The sequence below is a fragment of the Ambystoma mexicanum genome, chromosome 10 (genome assembly GCF_040938575.1).
Source record: "Ambystoma mexicanum isolate Mex_15411 chromosome 10, UKY_AmexF1_1, whole genome shotgun sequence".
Lineage (NCBI taxonomy): Eukaryota > Metazoa > Chordata > Amphibia > Caudata > Ambystomatidae > Ambystoma > Ambystoma mexicanum.
In genome coordinates this window covers 609976587-609998807 of record NC_090932.1, presented here as the reverse complement: position 1 = coordinate 609998807, position 22221 = coordinate 609976587, and the positions used below count along the sequence as shown (strand labels likewise).

Genomic DNA, 22221 nt, shown 5'->3' with positions numbered 1-22221 from the left:
GCAGAATATCAAGTTTTGTGGGCCTCCTCAAAACGGCGGCAGAGAGAGAGCAAAGGTCCTGCGTAAATTGGTCAGCCCACTGGTTGGCCCAGGAACATTCCAAGAAGGCGACTTGCATGTTTTGGTGAAGGTGCCGAGAACAGTTGGTCCCACTATTCAAATAGGTCAAAGCGTCTTCACAGACCTTCTAGGACGACCAGATGCAGAGGGTCCCACAGGACGACAGCGTGCTCCAGGTGCCAAACCTTCCAGCGGGTCACCAGCAGTTCCTCGACTCAGCTTCTTAGCTTCAGGATACTGGGATCCTATTCTTAGTTCACTGAGAACTCCAGAGATCAACATAGTATGGCTGTTTGGGGGCTACTCTTATCCAGAATCTCCTTCGCTCCAAAACAAAGAGGACACAATGGGAGATCTGCTCACATTCAGGCATACCATATGTGGACCAATCATGGACCACGGTGGTCCCAGGCATTCACAACACTCCAGACTCTCTGGCACCCAGGATGTGTATTGGGGACAGACACCTCAGCCCACATCCTGGAGGCACACACACAAGGCATGCAGAAGTCTGCGAAAGCTTGGCGTTTCATGGGAAAATGCATGCCCAAATAAGGACTGACCTGGGTCGGCTCGACCTGGGGAAGGCCAAGGGGCAAGATGGCCAAAGGACAGGACAAATAACCTTGTGGCATGGCCATTTTGGAGCTAGGCCACCTATTTGTGCCAAACACAGTTATCCAAGTTTACCTGGCAGGAAAGGGTTCAAATTATATGAAAAGATAAGCTGCTACCAGCCCTGTCCGTGACACACCTGCGCATCTCCTAAAAAATCCTTCGATAGTATCTAGCGCCTTTGGAAACGACTAAGAGAACCAAGTGCACTGTACTGGAAAGTACATTGAGCACTTGTTACATGTTGCAGAAGACTTGCAACAAATCAGACTATGGTGTTAAACAGCAGCGAAATGTTTGGGGGTACACAACTGGAGGGAAAATTACACATAAATGGAAATCTTTCCTAACAGTATTGACATGTACCTGCAGTTTCTATACAAATGACAGGAACAACACCGTTTAATATATTATGCATTGCCTTTTTTAAGGAGAAGGGCGTGACGATTATTTTTACTGCTTACATTAGTGCCCCTAAACTGTCAGGTTACTTTGAGATTGTTTCTAGTTTATTTCCTTAGAGTTGGATCACGCTGACTGCACCCGACATGTTTCTCTGCAAATAAACATTACAAATTCTATGAATGCATCTATAACTGCTTCCCAAAATGTGACCCGGTCCCCCAGCTGGAGGTGACATCTACTGCTGTGAAACTTTGTCCCTCTTTGCACTCATTCAACATGCTTAGCATACATGGAGCAACAAGAATCTCTGTTCCAACATTTACGATTGAGGCATTTCTTTATAGTATACAGTGCCAACTGAGTCACTTCTAGGTGATCCCAAGTAAACCTATAGAGAAAATAATGCACAGTGGGGGGGTCACACGATTCGCCCAGGATCACACAATCTGGCAAAGACTGGATTTTCTCCAAGATGTCCCTGTACCCCAGGCCTGGCTTGCAAAGTGCAGACACTGCCTGAGATACCAGCCTGACATTGTATACAAAATCCTCATGAGACCATATAAAGTAAAAGGAGGATGAGCCAATCTCAAGAAGAGCCGATACGTGGGATGGGTGCTCTTTTCCATAGCAGTGTCTAAGGTAGGTAAGGAAAACACTTGATGTATACTCTAATATCAGTAGGACTTAAGGCACACCCCTCCACCTCTTCCCACCAACTCACACCTACTTGAGGTTTGGATAGTACCACATCTAAAGCTAGGTCTCTGACATGAGAGCTACCTGCATTTCGCTAGTTCAAACCCAGAAGCAAGGTCCACTTAACCTTTCATAAATTCAGTCCCGTTCAAATGAGGGTAATAATACCTGCTATTACATTGCCTAGAAGCTGAACGCATCTAGCATGAAGCGCTATGACCAAAGTGTTATTATATTCCATAAAAGAAACTTTTACAAGCCCAGACCTAAACTCTGTCCCTGCCCAAAATAAACCATTTGTTGGTGCCTATCCTGCGCATCTCTCAATAGAAATCAAGCGCTAATCTACTATAGGTCTTGGCTAAGCTTCATCCTGTTTTATTCAGCCTGGCTGTTTCTGTCAGCGTACTTGAGTGGTTGCAGTGTGATCAGATTTTTGGGGTAGAGCCTCAGCAGTATGTGGCTTTAGTGACTTCTGTGTCTGTCTCCCTTTCCAAATATCCATGCTCCTGACTATTTCTTAACAGTTAATGCTTGCAGGAATCAATGGGCCCTTTTAAGGTCATGGATCTGGCATACCTATTCCAGCTTATTCTGAGAAGCTATATGGAGTGGTTGGTCATGCAAGGCGGGCAAGAGAAAACCTGTGAAATGTAAGCCAGGATATCGGGGTGCTCTGAAGACTGAGGAGAAAGTGCTGAGTAAGTGTACCAATGAGAGTTGTGTGGGGTGCTGGCCATGGGGGAATGGGAAGCGAGGGACTGGGATGCAGTAGAGTGTGGGACTGCAAAGTGAAAAAGGGTAGAAAGGTTGCAGAGGGCCGAAAAAGAGAGGAGCGAGGGAGGGGAGAGATGGGAACAAGAACAAAGTGCAGATGAAAGATAGGGATGGTTTGCAGCACCAGTGTGTGCTGGGGAGAGAGGGGTCCAGGAAAGACCAGAACACATGGAGAGTGGTTTAGGGCAGAAATGGCGTAAGAGGTGCTTTGGGTTTTGCAAATGAGAGCGAAGTACAGACAAGTGATAAAGTGCAGAGGGCAGTGTGTCAGTGGAGTGACTTGGTGTGGGGTGCAGGGAAGGAACTTGGGAGAAAAGGGTGTACAGCAGACAGGGTACAGAGGGGAGATTTGTACAAGGAGGAATGGTGGCTTGCCTCTTTTTCCCAGATAAAGGGCACAGTCACTTATGTGTCTTCTTCAAACGCTTAATCCATGCTCACGAGGCCTGCACAAGGATGATTAGAAGTCGTTTGTTGAAATAATTGCAGATATTTACACTACACCATATCTGTCCGCACATTGATTGGGCCTGATAATACACACAGTGACTCCCATCTCCCAGGTACAGGCCGGCATGGGGAGGATTTATTAGAGGGATAGTGGGAGCTCGGGCTCGGCACTCTACCACTGCCCCAATGTCATCTGCACTCCTGTCTGGTTCCTCTCCAGGAAGAGACAGTCACAGCAGGCTGTTCCTGCATCAACTCCCTTTTCACTCAATCCTACCTGCAGCCTACGTCTAAAGTCAGTACTAACCTTAAATGAGGTATATATTCACCTCTGATCTATCCTGCAGTGGGAGCTGGCGCCAGGGTGCGTGGCATCTTGCCCTGCGACACAGTATCATGTTATTTGGGCTATCTTAGCAACCTTCATGGGTTTTTGGTGGATGGATGCCACGCAGGCTGCAGACTCATTTTACGCCATAACCTACTCCTTTAAAGAACACTAGAATGATCTATAAAGGGCACGTAAAGTGCCAGTTCTGGTTTGGATAAAGCCACTGACTTACAGATGTTTACTACAAAGCCCTGCATAGTTAATAACTTAATTGGAGCTGGGGACATACTACTGGTATAATACAAATGTCGTATTCAGGGATGCCTTCAGCCACTATATTAGCACTATGCATTTCCTTCACTGAAGTCCTGCTAAAAACCAGCAATGGCAAGCATTTGCTTGTGTATATGTATTGGGCATTTCCAAGGCACTTCTATTAAATGTCCAGGTACTTGCGCCATTTTGCAGCTGCCACCATCAGTGGGTACCTAATACCACTATGGCCGTGCTTGGCAAGTGCCTTTTCCATGCCTACATTAAAAACAAAACAGTTGGCGTTGTCAACACTTGTTTTAAAATAGGGATGAAACTGCATTTCTGGTACCCACCACAAGCTGAGTAATGAGTTGTAGACAAGTTTTAATAGAGGCCACCATAAGCCATCTGGGTGACCCAGAATAAAATAAAGCAGAGTCTTGAGATTTACAACAGCACTTGTTCCGCTATCCATGTAAATCCAGTGAATACCCTGGTGCCGAGATATGATTGCAGCCCATACACTGCTGTAAAGGGGAACACTCATTTTCCATCATTTAGGGTTCAAGTGGAATAGGATAGGATGAGTTGGCCAAACTCCATAAAGCATCTGCACTTAAAGCACAGATGAGAGTATTATAAAAGATCTCTCTAAATGTCTATCGCTGGGAGGATTTTATACTCTGAACTGCTTTTCTGTTTATGAATTTTCTTCTCTTTTCTTTACTTCTTTTCTCTTGTTTTATACAGTGATGATATATGTAATTTAATACATACTGTTATTTTAAAGTTGTGAAAAGTCGAGTTCTTTGACTAAAACACAATAAATGAATTAAAAAAGCAAAGTCCCCAAGGTGTCCCGTGTCCCTCCCAGATTTTATGGGTCTCCTACGCCCCTGATGGAAACCGTTTACACTTTTTAAATTACACAGTGGGCCACAAAGAAGATGGCTGAAGCTGCACTTTTTCAAGAACAATATTAAAACCTGTGCGAAGGATGTCTTTAATGATGCACTCGACAGATGATGATTGTATGTTTGATGTTTTATCATTCGTTAAAGAATCCTGGGGTGGGTGTATGTTTTCTACCATAAATTATGTGTTTGAGGTATTGTGATTTTATGGCAGTTGGGCCATTGTTTTATTATTTTTATTATAGTGATTTAATGCACTGTGGTTTCATGTTTGGTTTTAAATGGCTGTGTACTCGATAAACTACCTACAAACTCAATGTGTACCGTTGTTCCAAAGTCTGCTTTCTCTGTGTTTTCCCATGCAGTGGTGTGCCAGCGGCATTTCTATTAGATGTGCTCATTTTAATTTAATTAAAGATCTTATTTTTCTTTAACATTGTTTGGATATACGTGTATTTGGTAGTCCCATACTAGTGTTGTTTGTGTGGCATCTGTACCAGTTCACACCCCTTCTGCAGAGTATAGCCTGTCTTTGGTTCAGGTTACTAAAGGAGGAGAAGGAGGCATACCTGTTGGGCTTTGCCTGTTTCACCTTTATGATTGGGTTCACTGCTGGTTTAGTAGTGGTGTGGGACTGAGTAGGAACTTTAGCCACTACTCATCTCTCTACTGCTGCTGAGCTGTAGTCATTGTGTCACAATTCACACTGATTTTTCTTTCAAGTATCACTATCACCCATTTCAATGCTTGTTCATGCTTCATCAATCACATTTATGGCTTAGCTGTATTCTGTCATCATTTGTCAAACAAACGTTTGGCATCAAGGAAGACTTCTCATAGTGGATACCTTGATATCACTATAAGGTTCAGATAAAGATGCTCGTGTGAATATATTTTCACTCTTCATTCAGCCCTTTCAATGCATTTGGCTGATTTCATGAATATCCTTTGGGTAATGTCGGTTAAGATTATCAATAGAGTAAAGTCTTTATTTTCTTTGCTTTTCGTATAACACAGAATAAGTGATTTATTCAATGATGAGTGTTGGAACTTTTGATAATGGACAGCTTCTCACTGAGGACTACTAATAATCAGTTCTGCTCTTTAAATCATTCTTCATTTGCACCCGGGGTAGGGGGCTCAGCCAATCAGGTGGCTGGAACAGCAGGTGAGAATACACAATCCCCACCTGCTGTCCCAGCCACACAAGGCCATGCCCAAGGTTGCGCTTTATTTTCTTCTTTTTTTATCATTGTGAGGAGGCCTCCCTACCACTTCCATTTAACTGCGGGACCGGAGCTTCTCTCCTCTGACTGCTGGCATAGAGTCCCTTTTCCATATGGCAGTAGCCACCTTTTCTTTCTTCCATTTTTAATCGGGAGATTGGCTGCGCAAGCAGCGCAGCTCTCCTGTTGAAACATTTTGAAAGCCCTTCACACCCCCGGGTGCAAATGACTTTCATGCCCTGCCAGAAGGGCGGACATGGCCTTTAATGGCCCATAGCCCAAGCACAGGCCCTTGCTTCAATCCTCCCTGCCTTAGCTCAGGCTAGTGGGTTATTAAAGGCCATGTCCGCCCTCCTGGCAGGGCATGAAAGCCATATTGTGACCTGCAGTTGTACTATTTGTCTGGTCTTCTACCACTTCTTTAAACTTCCTGGTTCAAACTATTGATTGCCTTCTACAGTGGTTTCAATAATCCAGTCTAATCCTATCCTAACATCGCTCTGTGTATAAATAGGAAATGCCTTTGGAGTTACTAATCCAGATCATCTGTACTCTTAACCCCGAAGATCAATGTATAATTTGGCTGCCCTTCTGCTGCCTCCAGTGATTTGTCTTCAATGCTTTTCGTGCTGCTAGAGTAACTTCTCTTATCTGTTCTGTGGGCATTTTGCACATTTTGTACCCAGGCCTTATATTAGTCTCCTAGCTCCTTTATTTCATTATGGGAACCTCCATCGTTTGAGCTCTGCCTTGATTTATCTTTATATTCAAGTCGAAACTGCCACTTCCACATTCCACAGTTATGAGCTGCTACTTCTATGCTAGTGACATCAGCACTGGGGCCGGGCTTGACCTGCCCAGTCATTGTCTTGGGCCACTTAATTGATTAATGTTCACTGAGGCATTCATTAAGGAACTCATGTTTTCCTTCCTATCTGTATCTATTACAATTTACTTGGTGGCTTCTCTGTCTAACGTTTGCTGCGGCTGTTTTTTCTTCGACTTATGATGCTTAATGTTTTATGGTTACTTTTGAGTTCCTTGCATCAACTTGTAATCATGGAATGCATTCTCACCCTTTCGAATGACTAAAATAGAATGTATTAGGTGCGTCTGTGTGGCATTATGTTGTGTGGATAAAGCAATCTGCGTTTCTCTTAAGATATTGAATGTTGGTAGAATCTCAAGTTTCACTTGGAATGCCACCATGCAATGTTTTTGTTTTTTTTCTTCCTTAGTGGAGAAGAGATGTTTCAGATAAACAAGTCACCTGCTTCTCTTTTATCTTATTCTGTACCCCATGTATTTATTGCAAATGTGAATGTCATTTTCTTTCTTCCCATTACTGTCTGATTTGTCTACAAAGGACTTCTAGGTCGGTTAGTACTTGTATAAGCTTCTTAATTTGAACAGGAACACGTGCATATTTATTATGTTCGTTACATGTTTTAACACTGTGGCGGTACAGTGGTACTAATGCTGGGCAAAGTGCAAATTTGCTTGGACTGTATTTGTATTGGTGATAATGCTATTGCAGGAACACAAAAAGCATTTGCACATGTACACATGTAGCATAACGGTGTCCTTGGGCAGTGTTATGTAAAGGGTGTACCGGTGCAATTGACCAAGCATTCAGCATGTGTTTGGGGCTTTTAATGGGCTCCTCTTGCGATGCTGGTTTGCTTGGGATAGCATTCCATCTCCCCGTGTAGAAGACTAGTTGCACAAGCTCTGCAAGCCCTACTACAGCTTCTGGGTTCGGCAATCTACCATCAGGGAACTGCTTTACAAATGCCTTGCGCATGCTCACAAGGCTAGCATGACCCATTCTCGCCATTAAAAAAAATATATGTCTAAAGGGGTAATAAGGAATGGTGCAAAAGTAATGCCTTGTGCAGGTTTCCTTGGTCGCATTTAAGCAGCTGCACGATTGAGACAGCTGTTTGTGTTGTGCTTTTGCATGCTTTCAGAGACCGTGCATTGGTAACACTGAATAGTGCAGATCATTGTGCGATAGCGCATTATTCACCATGTCGGTTCTGAATGCTATGATGGAATGGATGCTTGCGTGCAGAGATCCATTACAGGAGCATGGAGGAGGCAGCCCATCGCCGGCAGCTGATGTTTACTAAAAGGGTTCAGAGTTCATGCCATTCTTCCTGCAGCATTGTAAGCCAATTAGAGCGATTGGTGACCTTGGAGTGAGCCATGCTCGGCCGCCCCATTTTACAGTAGTTACATGATGCAATGTTTCTGCACCGAGGCCCCGCGGTTGTGGGATTTGAACGTTTGCGTGTTATTGTGTAGTACATGCTCGACTTAATGCCCATCCTGTGCGTTGCTTGTATTTCCTACATGACAGAACAGCAAGCTCAGAAAGCATGCCTTTGAGTTGAAAATGAATGACCTGACGTACTTCGTGCTGGCAGCAGAGAGTGAGCAGGACATGGATGACTGGATCTGTACCCTCAACACAATCCTGCAAATCACCCCCGAGGGCAGCGCGGTGGTGGAGAGGAAAAGCGCCGACCTCACGGATCTGAAAACTGGTGAGGGGAATTGCGTGTGCTGCCATCATTTGTTTTGGACGGTTGGGGAAGAGATATTAAAGGCACCCATGTAATAAAAAACTGTTCCAGATGTTACAGTAAGAGCTTGCACTGCACAGTATAACAACGTTATGGTACCACCAAAAATAACTTTAACTCTGTAAACAGAGCCCTTATAACTAACCTAGAAATAGTCCGTCCAAAATTACCAACCCATCATTCCCAACCCCTTCTTGTGCAAGAGTTCCCATTTGCACCCAATGAACTGACCAAGCAAAAAATAACCAACTCTCTATCATTTATTTTTAATATTCTTGACATCGTTCCTCTTTTAACCCATCACTGTTCCTTTACAATGAAACATTAATCAAGAACGATCCAGAAATCAGAGCATACAAACTGATTGAAATGCCCATAATAATGTGAGAAGCTATGGTTTCATATGTCTGAATACTCCTGAATCACCTGGCCAACTATTTAGTTTAACCTTACTTCACACTGGGTACTTTTATGACATCTATATGTTAGCCCTGTGTCAATGGCTGAGAATAAAACAGTTGTTCTAATGTAAACCACTCTTGCTGCAATGTACGAAAACAGGTGGGAGCACTTAACGAGTAACAGGAATTTGACCATAGGATCTGATTTCCTTTTCTTTTTGTTTAGTTCACGTTCTTCTTAAATAATGTATTACTACAACTGTATCTGTTGTCTGTTTTTTTTAGTTACATATGCTAAATATTTCTGAAAGTGGTATTATTCTAGAAACACATATTGAGATGTACTATTTGGATACACAAAATGCTACACAAAATTGAATTAGTCCATCTCCTTTTATTTCAAAATAAATGATGCTATATATAATATATAATAACTTCTCAGCTAATATCCCAGAATCAGCCGCCCTGATTGCTTCCCAATAGGGGCACTTGTGAGCCTGTGCCATTGCTGACCCCACTTCTGCTGCTCAATGATCTGCACCCATGGAACTAGCGCTAACCGTGCATTAGGTATAGAACAGCCAACACCACAAGATGCCACAAAATAGCAGTGAGGCTCCCACAGTCCCTGTGTACACCCTCCCGGAAGCCTCAAAATCCAGCAACTCATCAAACCAGTGAAAAACCAGATTGTTTCGACCCAACCTGAGAGGCTTTGAAGACCCAAGCATAGAATCATGCTGAACCATGTCAAAGGGGATAACTTGCACGGATCCATCTTCATGGAGGAGAAAGGGAAAATAGAAACGACAAGTGCCTGGACTGTGCATGAGAAAAGAGCAACCCAGCAGTTTGAAAAAAATCAGAACACGTACATTAAATATTAATGCATGCATTTGCTTTGTCTGCCGAGTGCCAAACTCTCAGGCAGATTCATGGAACTTGACTATATGGCTGATGGTAGCTAGCAGATATGACAGAAATAACTTTTCAAATAAGAGTGTGAATGAGATCCGAGATGGGATAACAAATGACAAAAGGGCAGGGCCGAACATCTGATTTAGGGGAAGTATGGGAGGTTTTGGGAAGGCTGGCAAGCAGGCCATTTGTTCTTGAGTTAGTCTGGACATGAGCCATAAACAGAGTTGTGGATCTGACAGAGGAGTTTGATAGGCAAATGCTCTTTTATGAGCGGCTAATGGAGAGACTTAACAAACAAATGAATTGTTTTTTGGGCCATCTAATGATGGATCTGACAGCATGGTTTTGGAGAACTTGCAGCATCTAAATTCACGAGGCAAGCACACCGGAGAAGAGAATGTTCCAATAGTCTGAGCCAGATAAGCACTGTGATTATGTTATTGATCTTTTGAAAAGTGATAATACAGGAAGGATACTTTAAAGCTTGAAGATTACAGTAACTAAGTGATGTGGCATATTAATGTTCACTGACAAAAACAACTCCTACGTTGTGAACTTCTCTAGATAGTTTGCAAAGGCTCCTCCAGATTCTTGCACCAAGGTATGTTGAGAGGAGGTGAGGTTTGGATGGAGAGGGGAATTTGAGACATGCAGCCAATTAGGCAAACCCAGATGCTTTTCAAAAAGGAGCGTATGTGGTAAAACAGTCAAGCACCAAATGAAATTCCTCAGAGATCTGGTCTATGTGAAAGTATATTTGGGTGCCATGATAGTGGAACCAGTGTTACAGCTGTGAATAAGGTGAGGAAAAGGTTTGACATAGATGCCAATAAGAAGAGGGGCTAGAGAGGAATCCAAGGAGACTTTGTAGGTTAAGGATGAACTAGAGCAAAATAAGGTGTCTAATTTGGTGGAATACAATCTGACTGATAAAAATGAGTTGAACCAGAACAGAACTTCATTACTGATGTTAGTAACAGCGGGTAACCAGTTGTGGAGGCCTGGATGATCAATGGTATTGGAAGCATCACAAATATCAGGAAGGATAAAGGCTCCAGCTTTCCATATCTCTTATTCTTAGAAGGTTGACAAATGCACAAGTAATGGTGCTTTCCTTACACCTAGCCGGGCAGAAGCTGGGCTGTTTATCACTTGGGAGGTTGTTGGTTTGAAGATGTATGGTGGCATTTTTTCTGTGAGTTTTGTCATTTTATTTATTTTATTTTATTTGCATTTTTTTAAAGCGCTCACACAGCCTGCAGGCATCGAGAGGCTGTTACAGGAATTGTTTATTTTAAGTTGCGTAGTGATCGAACCTTTGTTGCTTCGTGTTGTCTTGCTTCCAAGGCGAGCACGTTGCAGCTGAGCTATCCTCCCTCATAGCTTAAATGTTGGCTATTGATTTATATATTGCCTGGTTTTTAGAATCAGATCTAGTTTTTTTCAGAAGAGTCTGATGACGATGTGATTCGTGCCTTTTTGAGAGCCAGTGGAAGAACTCTAGTGGAAACAGAGGAATTAATTAAGGATGAGATGCCTGAAAGGAGTGATCAAGGATGCCCTTTAGTAAAGGAGGTAGGAAATTAATGGATTTGAGAGAACAGTTTGATGGTGTTAGTTGCATTGAGCATGTTATCATCTGCAATATCTTAAACATTGTGGTGGATTGTGTGAGTGAGACGGTTGAAGGGGGGATGAATGTGGCAGGGATTCGCAAGGTACTGATTCTGAAAACCACCTATAGAGGGATTTGTATTCCTCATCACTAATTTGTGTCCTTCTATTTTCATGTGGTGCAGGGCATAAGAGAACCAAGGGTTGGATAGTTTTGTTTTATGGATTTAGCTTTCCTGCGTTGTATGGGGCCATGGCTGAAGTGAGGCATTTGACAAAGAAAGAGAGGAGAAAGGGGTAGAACACTGGTTGAAGTAAAGTGATGGGGGGACATGGGAGGCACTTTCTTGAAAGGCAGTTGGTCAACACTAAAGAGGTTATGAAATGGGATGGAGAGATGTGGGGCTTCTAGATTTGTGGTACCAGTGATTGTGGGTGGGATGTGGAAGGAGGTAGCAGAATGGCAGATCAAAAGAGGGTGGGGCTAGCTGTAGGATGTGCAATTAAAGTTGCAGGACAGTAACCAGTCCAGTGTGTGATGTTTGTAGTGAGTGGGAATCTGGATTGGTTGTATGAACACCAGGAGGACCATTGAGTAAATGAGTTCCATGGTTTCAGGCAAGGAAGAGTCGGCACTCTAGGTATTGAAGACTCTGACAGGTAAACATTTATTCGAGGGGATTGGGTCCTCCGACGTATTCCATATCTATGACAGTAATCACCACAGCTGTGCTGCTTCGGAAAATCTTTCAGCGTCTGCGTCCTGCGTCAATGACGTCAATACGCCGTCCTCAAGGATGTTATAAGTAGGACGCACGACACCCGTAGCCTCAGTTCTGTTTTTTCCACGAACATGTTCGCTTCGGAGATCTCGGCGCGCCTCGACTCTTTGGAGTTTCTGTTCTTTCGGTTCTTCGAACCTGTTAGTTTTTTGAAGTAACCTATCGGGATGTCTTCCTCTTCTTCCACCCCGCAGCAGGGCTTCAAGAAGTGTGGGGACTGCGGGTCCAAGATGTCGGTGACGGACTTGCACGACGCCTGCCTCTGGTGCCTCGGGGAGGCCCACGACATGGATGATCGTGTCAACTGCCAGTCGCTTACGTCCAAGGCCTTGCGGGAACGTAAGAAGAAGCTGTCGGTCGGTAAGCTGTCAAGCCCCGGAAGGCAAGGTTCACTGGGCTTTCGACAGATGATTCGAGGGGCGACTCTCCGCTTCGTAGTCGTAAGTCTAGGGGGTCTCGGTCCCAGAGTGGGTCCCGCCACTCCTCTGCCAATTCGAGGCACTCCCGGAAGCGCCGTCATCAGTTGCCTTCCCCGTCCTCATCTGAGGAGTCCGCCAGTTGGTGGGTTTCTTATCCCACCAAGCGTTCCTCTCCAGAGGAATGGGCTTCCTTCGGGAAGAAAATGTTGCCGATTCTTGAATCGCAGGGCTCTGGTCCGTCCGTGCCTCCGAGAGGGGTCGGCCGTGACCGTACTAGAGACACTGCTCGTACGCCTTCGGGCTCGGGTGGTTGGTACGATTTGCGGGAGAGGTCCCGCTCGGACAAGGGTAATCGTTCTAGTCAGCCCCGTTCCAGGTCCCGCTCCTCGACGCCCCCGAGACCGCGTGAACCTGTGAAGTCTTCAAAGAAGACATCGACTCCTGTGGCGCCGAGGTCATCGACGGACTCTCTCGAGGCCCCGCCTCCGAGAAGTCGTCAACGTCATCGACACCTAGGCTGTCGAGAGACACGCTCGAGGCTCCAGCCTCGAGGCCTGTGTCAAAGCCGTCGATGCTGTCGGCGCCACGCTCGATGTCGACGCCGATTCCATCGACGCCCTCGACGCCTTTCGAGGCCGTGGTGTCGGATGTACCCTGTGGCACAGGGGAACCCCTAGAAAGGCTCTGGCCAAGGCAAAACATGTCTTTCTCCCTTATTCAATGCCCACTTTCCAGGCTATGGAGTATATTTCCGAGGTGGAAGAGGGTTCTGAAGATGGGTTGGTTCCTGACACGGTACCAGATGAGATTGTTTCTGATCATAGCCAGCTTGAGGACCTGCGTCAGTCACTTCATAACACCAGTGGTCTGGACACCTCTCTGGAGGTGGAGTTCTGTAGGCCTGAGCCTGGCACCCATGCCGAGTCATCGTACGGCACCTTATGTCGAGGGTCACGGACTACTTTGTGTGGTCGGCACCCCCAGTTGCTTTTGTGCAGGATGACCTGACAGATATCCTCGACCAAGGTCCACCCACTGACCCGGTACTACCATTCCATATGGGTCTGCAAAGAAGGGTGGCAGCGGCTCGGACTGCTCCGGAGAGTCTCCCGGCAGTGGGCAAGTCTTTGCCGCGAAAATACCACCCAGCCAGTAGTGACCCCTGCTACTTGACCACGCACCCCACTCCGGAGAGTTTGGTGGTGTAGACGGCTTCGGCCCCAGCAAAGCAGGCATTGTATCCTACCATCCCTCCTGATAGGGACGACAAGCGTTTTGATGGCTGGGCGAAGAAAGTGTTTTCTACAGGGGGTATGGCCCTTCAGGTGGCCAACTCCGTATGTGACTTGTCACGTTTCACACACACTCTGTGGAACTGTATTTCCTTAGCCGCTGAACATATTCCTGAAGCGGACGAACGTGATGGTTTTCTTGCTATTATTCAGGATGGCAAGGATGCCATGTGTGAGTCCGTTCAGTCAGGTTTGGACATGGCAGACTGTGTCAGCCGGTCCATGGTGGCGAGCACCGTAATATGCAGGTTTGCGTGGTTGAGGAAGTCTGGGTTTGCTCCTGATGTGCAAGCACGGCTCCTCAACATGCCCTTTGATGGTGAACATCTTTTTGGCAGCAAGGCTGACGAGAGCCTTGAGAGGTTGCAGACCTCCAAAGCTGCAGCGAAGTCATTGGGCACTGCAGTACGCCAACCTCCGCCTTTTCGTCCTAGGGCACAGCAGGAGGGGAGGTTCCTTTTGTTATTACTCATCCTTTAGTAAAGCGAGAGGAGCTGCAAGTCAAAGGGGCAACCGTCGGAGTGCAGGGGTGGAAAAAAAGGTACTCGAGGTGCCAAGGCCGCGCAAGCAATTGCCTCTTTGCCCTCAGGCAACGCTGCAGCCACTTCTGCTCAGTCATGAGACCCATGCTTCGCCGGTTGGTGGAAGGATGGCGCAGCATCTTGTAGAATGGCATGCCATTACTTCAGATGTGTGGGTTCTGGAGATCATATTCCACGGGTGCTGTCTTCCTTTCCAGCAGAGGCCTCACGACAATCCACCAGGGAATCTCTCTTTGAAGAGTCCGGATCCGCTCCTTGCGCAGAAAATTCAATCCCTGCTGGAGAAAGGCGCCATAGAGCTGGTACCTGTAGTGGCGAGGAACAAGGGATGGCATTCCCCTTATTTTTTGATTTCGAAGAAAGACGGGGGATTGAGACCCATCATGGACTTGAGCGGTTTGAACAAACTCTTCAGGAAGGACAAGTTCAAGATGGATACTCTCTCTCAAGTCCTCCAGGCCCTTCAACTTCAGGGCTGGTTGGTGTCTCTCGACCTCAAGGACGCTTATTTTCGTGTGCCGATCCATACCAAGCACAGGAAGTACCTGAGGTTCGCGGTTGGCGACTCGCACTTTCAGTTTCTGGTCCTGCCGTTCAGATTGGCCTCCGCCCGAGGGTTTTCACCAAGCTCATGGTGGTGGTGGCAGCGTATACAGGAAAGGGGGGATTCACGTCTACCCCTACCTGGACGAATGGTTGATCAGAGTGCTCTCTCCCGAGTAAGTCCTGGATCATCTGGCCGTCACCTGCCACTCCCTTCACAAGCTGGGCTTCTCCCTCAACTTAAAGAAGTCCCACTTAACACCAACTCAGCGGCTCCAGTACATCGGAGCAGTGCTCGACACATCCCTGGGGCAGTGTTTTCCTCCCCAGGTGAGGGCTCACCACATTCAGCAGATGGTGCACAAGTTTCAACATGCCCAGGGTCTCCCAGCGTTCGAGTTCTTGAGGTTGCTCGGCCTCATGGCATCCTGCATTCTTCTGGTGCCAGAGGCCAGGTTGCGGATGAGATCTCTGCAATGGGCTCTCAAGCTCCAGTGGTCTCAGTCCTCCGGCAGGATGTTGGACCCCGTTCAGGTGACGCCCTCGGTCACCCAGGATCCTCTGTGGTGGGCTGACGAAGGCAATCTGATGAGGGGGGCTGCATTTTGTCTACCCTGGCCGGAGGTGACGATCGTGACGGACGCATCCCTCACGGGATGGGGAGCGCATGTCAACGAGTTGACAATCAGCGGTCGTTGGTCTCCATCGGAGTCCAGACTCCATATTAATCTGTTGGAGCTGAGGGCCGTCAGGCTTGCCCTGAAGGCTTTTCTGCCGACTGTGCGAGGAAAGAATGTCCTGATTCTGACGGACAACACGGTAGTCATGCACTAGCTCAACAAAAAGGGGGGGGCAGGGTCACTTCCTCTGTGCAGGGAGGTGATGCAGCTCTGGTTCTGGGCCATCGAGCAGGAAATTTCGATCTCTGCAGTTCATCTGGCTGGAGACGAAAACAAGACGGAGGATTCTCTGAGCAGGCAGTGCACGATCTCTCACGAGCGGGAGCTGGCTCAGGAGATTCTCCTGGAGATCTTTGCCATTTGGGGAAAGCTCAAGTGGATCTCTTCGCCTCCAGTGTCAACTGGAAGTGCAAAAGGTTCTGCTCGCGGGGATTTCCTCCAAGAGGAGCCTTAGGAGACGCGTTCGTGGTGGAGTGGTCATTCCCACTGCTGTATGCGTTTTCTCCATTCCCCGTCATCCCGCAAGTGCTGCGGAGTTTACGGAGGTTCAGTTCCCGGATGATCCTCATTGCTCCGGCATGGGCCAGGAGGACGTGGTACCTGGACCTTCTCGACTTGTCCATCTGCCCTCCATGTCGTCTTCCCTACCGAGACAATCTGCTCTCACGGGAGGGGGGTCAGGTTCTCCATCCAGAGGTCAGATCCCTCAACCTTCACACTTGGCTTCTGAAAGGTTGAGTTATAAGGATTGGGACCTCCCTGAAGACGTGATGGAGGTGTTGCTTTCGGCCAGACAGCCGGCAACAAAGTCCCTGTACAGTTGCCGTTGGAGAAAGTTTTCCGACTGGTGCAGGGTTCAGAATGTGGATCCTTTTTCATGTGACATTCCTGTTGTTCTGTCTTTTTTGCTTTCTTTGGCCCACAAGGGCCTGCAAGTGGGTACCATTAAAGGTTACCTGGCGGCGATGTCTATATTTAAGCGTTCGTCTGAGGAGTATTCTTATTTTAAATTCCCTTTAATTTCTCAGTTTCTGAAAGGGCTCACTAATATGTTCCCTCCGTCACCTTTCCAGGTGCCCGGTTGGGATCTGAACCTTGTTCTCAAGTTTCTAATAGGTGCTCCCTTTGAGCCTTTGCATTCTTGTCCTTTGAGACTGTTAACCCTTAAAACTGTGTTTTTTGTTGCGGTCACTTCCGCTCGCAGAGTGAGTTACAGGCACTTTCAGTTAAGCCACCCTTCACTGTGTTTCATAAGGACAGGGTTGTCCTTAGAGTTCCTCCTTCCTTTCTTCCGAAGGTAGTGCCGGAACTTCATTTAAGCCAGAAGGTTATTCTTCCGGCATTTTATCCTCCTCGACATCCTGATAAGGAAGAGGAGAGGCTCCATAGGCTGGATCCTAGGAGAGCTTTAAGCTTCTACATTTCACGCATGTCCCGGGTCAGAGTGGACGATCAACTCTTTATTGGTTACGCTGGAAGGCGTTTGGGACAAGCTGTTACTAAGCAGACTTTGTCTCGATGGATCATCTTGGCAATTTCCGAATGTTACCGCTTGGCGGGTAAGGACCCTCCGGTAGGCTTGCGGGCCCATTCTACCAGGGGTATGGCTGCCTCTACTGCCCTGCAGAGGGGTGTTCCTATTCGTAACATCTGTGATGCAGCCACCTGGGCTTTGGTCCATACTTTTGTACGTCAGTACGTCACTACTCCCTCGATTCTATCTGGGGGCAGGATCGGGCCTTTGGCAAGACGGTCCTTCACTCTGCAATTTGATTGGGCATTCTAAATTTGTATATTCTAAATTATTTTCCCACCTCCTTATGTTGGTACTGCTTTGGGAGTCTGTCATAGATATGGAATACATCGGAGGACCCAATCCCCTCGAAGAACAAGTTACTCTCTTACCTGGTAACGTTCTTTCGATGGGATGGTCTGACGACGTATTCCATATCGCTCCCTCCCTGCCTACCCCGATACAGAATTTCTTATCCGATTGCAGCTTACGTTTCCGCAAGGCTTTCGGTGGTCATACTGGCAGAATATTGGTGCCACACGTTCTGGGGAAAAAACTACAACTGAGGCTACGGGCGTCGTGCATCCTACTTATAACATCCGTTGACGTCGGCCGTCGGATGAGGTCCTCGAGGACGGCGTATCGACGTCATCGACGCCGGACGCAGACGCCGAAAGATTTTACGAAGCAGCACAGCTGTGGTGATTACTGTCATAGATATGGAATACGTCGTTGGACCATCCCATCGAAAGAACGTTACCAGGTAAGAGAGTAAGTAACTTGTTCTTTGAAGTGATTAGCAGAGAGGAAGCTAAGTCTTAAGTTATCCAGGAAGGGGCAGGTCAGTGGAGATAGTGGAACACTAAAATGTGGATAGTGGGGTTGGGGGTTGATGATCATTTTAAGAAAGCAGTGTTCAAAAGAATGGTAAGGAACAAGGTTAATACAACACAAGCAGTGGTCCATCTTCAGGATGGTGGAACACCACCACTCCTTCTGTTCAGCAGATCTTGGTGGAGGATATAATGACCTGGGGGGACATTTCTCTGAAGGATACCAGGGGTTTCTGTTTTTATAGAGGCATAGGAAGTTGATATTATGCTTAGAGATAATGGAGAAAATGTCAATGGCATTTTTTTTTAAAGCAGATCTAACATTAAGATGGAGTTAATGCAGGAATGTATTAGGAATGAGGAAGGCAGGACTAGCAATGCCATGGTAAGAGTAGGCAATGAGGTTCTGAGCATTAATAGGGGAGTGTTTTAGAGAGGAATAAATAGGTGTTAAAGGGAAACAGATTAGTGTGTTGTGATATCAGGGAATCTAGGGGCAAACTCGAAGAGAGTTGAGGGGGGAAGTGTTGCTTGAAGTGAGATGAAGGATCCAGAATGGTGAAATATGCTAAAAGTAGTCAGTAGATTAATGCAGGGCTCAAAAGGGATTGTCTGACAGCTGACCAGGAACTCGACTTACATTATAGGTAGACATTAAAATTGTACAATACTACTTAGACCAGATTGCCTGGGACTTTCCCTTATTAGCTGAACACGTGAGATCACTAATGCCAATATGGGGGCCATCCTTTATTTGCTTGGTAAATATGATTAGCTTGTAACTGTCCCAACATAGGAAATCATAGAGGCCAAGAGGGGGAACTGGAATTCTGATAGTTGTGTGTGTATTTGAGAGAGATAATGAGTATGGAATTACAGGCAGATGTTTCTTGGAAACTGGAATAATTAAAAGGCTGATCTTATTTGGATAACTGACAATATGGTTTAAAGCTGGCGGCCCACGTGCAAACTTGGAGCTTCAAGCAATGGAAATATTATAGTACAACAGTAAGTGCTGTCAAATAGGTGGAAATTAAATGTTCAGTCAAGGAGTTGGTGCTTGGTAGGTGATGGTGCTATTCAGAATTTGAGAACACATCTAAATATGAGGTGGCTCTGGATTAGAAAGAGGTGGCCACGTCTTTCTGTGAAGGTTTTTATAGTATTGGAGCAATAACCACTTGGTTTCAGTCTTGCGAGTAGAGAAAGTTGAGACTTATCTCTCTCTGTCTCTCTCTCTTGCTCTCTCTTGCTCCATCTTGCACTCTCTCATTCTCTGGGAGATATTAAGTCAGTCCATACACACTTTGAAGAGTGGCCTAAATAAAGCTTGTGTAAAGAGATATTAGGAGAGATATGAAGATAAAGCAAATGTTAGTGCCTATCAGATAGTTCAGTAAATGGGGCCCTTGCATTTGTGATTTCTTAAATTTGAAGATCATCAGTTTAAATCTCCAAAAGAGGCTCACCTTTTCTTCCTTCGAAGGTTGGTGGCTAGAATATCATTAAATGTGTGTTAAAATATGTTTAGTTATGCTATGTTAATATGCTTTTATAATGTGCCAAATTACTACCACAGTAGTTCCTCAGGGCCACGGGGAAATGATAAGAGCTGTTGGTTACTTTACAAAGAAATGGCAAGGATTGTAGTCAACAGCGCTTCTTAAAACACAAATTATTATGAGAAACAACTTAGTACATCAAAATGAAGCAATACGTCTGAGTCTTATTGATTGGATTGCTTTAATATAGGCCTGATCATTCAGCCACTCTTTAAAAATGGATGTGCTGCAATTTCTACATAATGGATGTCTTGGAAATCACTCAAGTCACTGTATTTGTCCATAGTAGTTGATTACTAAAGTCTATTTCTAAAGCTGGCACGCCCGAATGTCTCCATACACCCCTAATTTGTATCACATATCATCCAACAGCTGTTTAATGCTGCTCAAGGAAGAAGCTTGCACCTCGTGATACAAATTGATATATTTTGCTAGAGTGCTCTGTAGCGAAAGCAATATCTGGTTGCAGTAAAACAAGAACAGTTAAAGTAACTTGAATTAGTCTTACATTTATAAAAATATATTCCTATTAGTAACTGATGAAATTGAATGAAAATGAACCTTTTAGACACAGGTTTGGGATGTTTTTACGGACGGTAGTGCTTGTAGAATTCTCAAAGAAAGGTATAGTCACAAACATCCCATGTTTCTGAGAAAATAGAAAGACATGCATTTCCAAAGAATCACTCAAGTGTTTAAATGTTTTAACACATTTGCAAACAAAATTTTGGTGGAGTCGAGTATGTTTAAGCAGGCCCATGTTGCAAAACGAGGCTCTTATACCATAGATGAGTGTCTAGGTAATGATACTACGTCTTTATTAAGGATGTAATCTCAGTCAATCACCCACTCACTTTCACTCTAGAAAAACATTTTATTCGTGATTGCTGTTATTGTTTCCATGTTTGGGTCCTCTGATTACATTTTTACATTCATTTTTTAAAACTGTCATAAATGTTGGATCATTCATAAACATCAAACTTCCTACAATTAGGTTTGTTGTAAATTCCCACATGCTCAATTAGCACAGTGTAACTTAACTAGGAAAATGCCATATGCACACATGTGTTCTATAACATACTACTATTGTGAACGTTAAAAGGCAACCAAACCTTTTCTACTTCATATGATTGAATCCGTCTCACCCATCCCTATGACTACCCTTTCCCTGACTTCCCAATACTTGTGAGAAAGGTCTTCATCTCTGATCCTACTGCAAACGTTCTCAATAAGTTATGCTATTAGTGTGCCATTTGGCAAGGGTGGAGAATCACTTGCTTTTTTGTTTTCTATTTATTTAATATGCTAATCAGATTCCCCTTTCATAAGCTCCACGTCATAAAACATACTGTGTACCTGTGCCTTCCTGCATCAGTATAGTGATCTACAGAGTCTGCTCTTCCAGTGGCACAGAGCAGGTTCAGAGGTCACATGTTCCCATTTGACAGCTGCAGTGACAGTCAAGTCTCTGCAGCAGGGGGTTGCATCATTTAAGACATGCACCCTTGTACCAAAACCCCTAATAATTCATCTATATTATCTAAATATAAGCAATACCTGAGTTATGGTCTAGTGAATGGTATTTCTCATAAATATTACAGCAACAGCAATATCACAGGTTTCAACCATGTAATTCCAGCTCTGTTATGAAGGGATTATGCACATTCTTCTCAGGCAAGCCCGTCTCTGCTGGCAGAACTGTAGCCTTGGGGCATTGTCTCTTTTCATTCCTTTGTAAGGCAAGGTAACAACCTTCCCAGAAGACAGCCACTCCACAGGAAACTGGGTTGAGAACAGGAGTCAAAGGGCACACCCATTAACAAAAGGCATGGCCTCACACAAGGGCACTACATTAAAAAAAAACCTTTTATCCTATTGAGAAAGGGTGGGGGTTAGTGTAGACAGATGGAGCTCTTTGCAGCAGGAGGAAGGTTCCACCATCTTGTTTCTATCTCCCTTCACTTTCCTTTACCACAAAGCACTTTGGGTGTGATTTCTGAAGGCAAAGCCCACATCTTTCAAGAACAGGGATTGGATCCATAAAGCAGGCTAGCTTTAGTCCAATCACCTGTGGTCTTTTGCCTTTAAAAGAAGGTGTATCCCACCACGTCTTTGATTCACTCTTGAACATGAACATGGAAAATAATTAGATCTCTGTTGGGAGAGTTGATCTCTCCAACGTCCTCTGCCAGTGAGGTGAAGACTGAGTATCCAAGGCAGAGTCAAGCTCTATCCCCAACCCATCCCCAGGGACCATTGAGGATGATCTGCTGCTGGGACAAGATATGCCTCTCTGTCATCCACAACAGTACCCAGGACCTCACTTTGTTGTTGGACACCTGCAGTTGTGGACCAGCCTCCCTAGTAGTTGGGTTAATGAGAACAAGGACTGAAACCATACCCATGAACCCCTGGATATAGACTCACAGCAACCACAGGACCAAGAAAGCCAGGAAGCCTGCTTTCCTACCGTCCAACTAATTCAAACCATAATTCGAGCCCATTCAATGTCTTCAAATCTACAGGACCCCCCAGAGCTTCTGTTGGCACTCTTCCTCCTCGAACCTCCGTACTGTGTGTTCGAACCTATTCTCTACTGCACCACACTAGCCAAGCATGTTGTTGCCTCAGCTCAAACCACATGCTCATCATTGCATCTGCCTCCTTCAAACCGCAGCTCGACAAAACCCCCTTGTCTAGTATAAGGTGACTGCTGGTCCTGAACCACTGAATTGCCTATTTGAACCAGTTCATCATAGAACCACACCAGCTGTATGCGTACTTGCCCTGGCTCAAACA

The 22221-nt window shown here is 45.5% G+C and overlaps 1 protein-coding gene across 5 annotated transcripts in view; it reads left to right on the top strand.

Moving 5' to 3' along the window:
• Positions 1 to 22221, top strand: part of DOCK10 (dedicator of cytokinesis 10) — a 2208289-nt gene that overhangs the window by 753467 nt on the left and 1432601 nt on the right. For all 5 annotated transcript variants that reach the window (XM_069618176.1, XM_069618179.1, XM_069618177.1 and 2 more), the window contains exon 8: positions 8095 to 8281. In XM_069618176.1, the coding sequence (XP_069474277.1) occupies positions 8095 to 8281 (187 nt within the window). The remainder of the gene's footprint in view (positions 1 to 8094; positions 8282 to 22221) is intronic.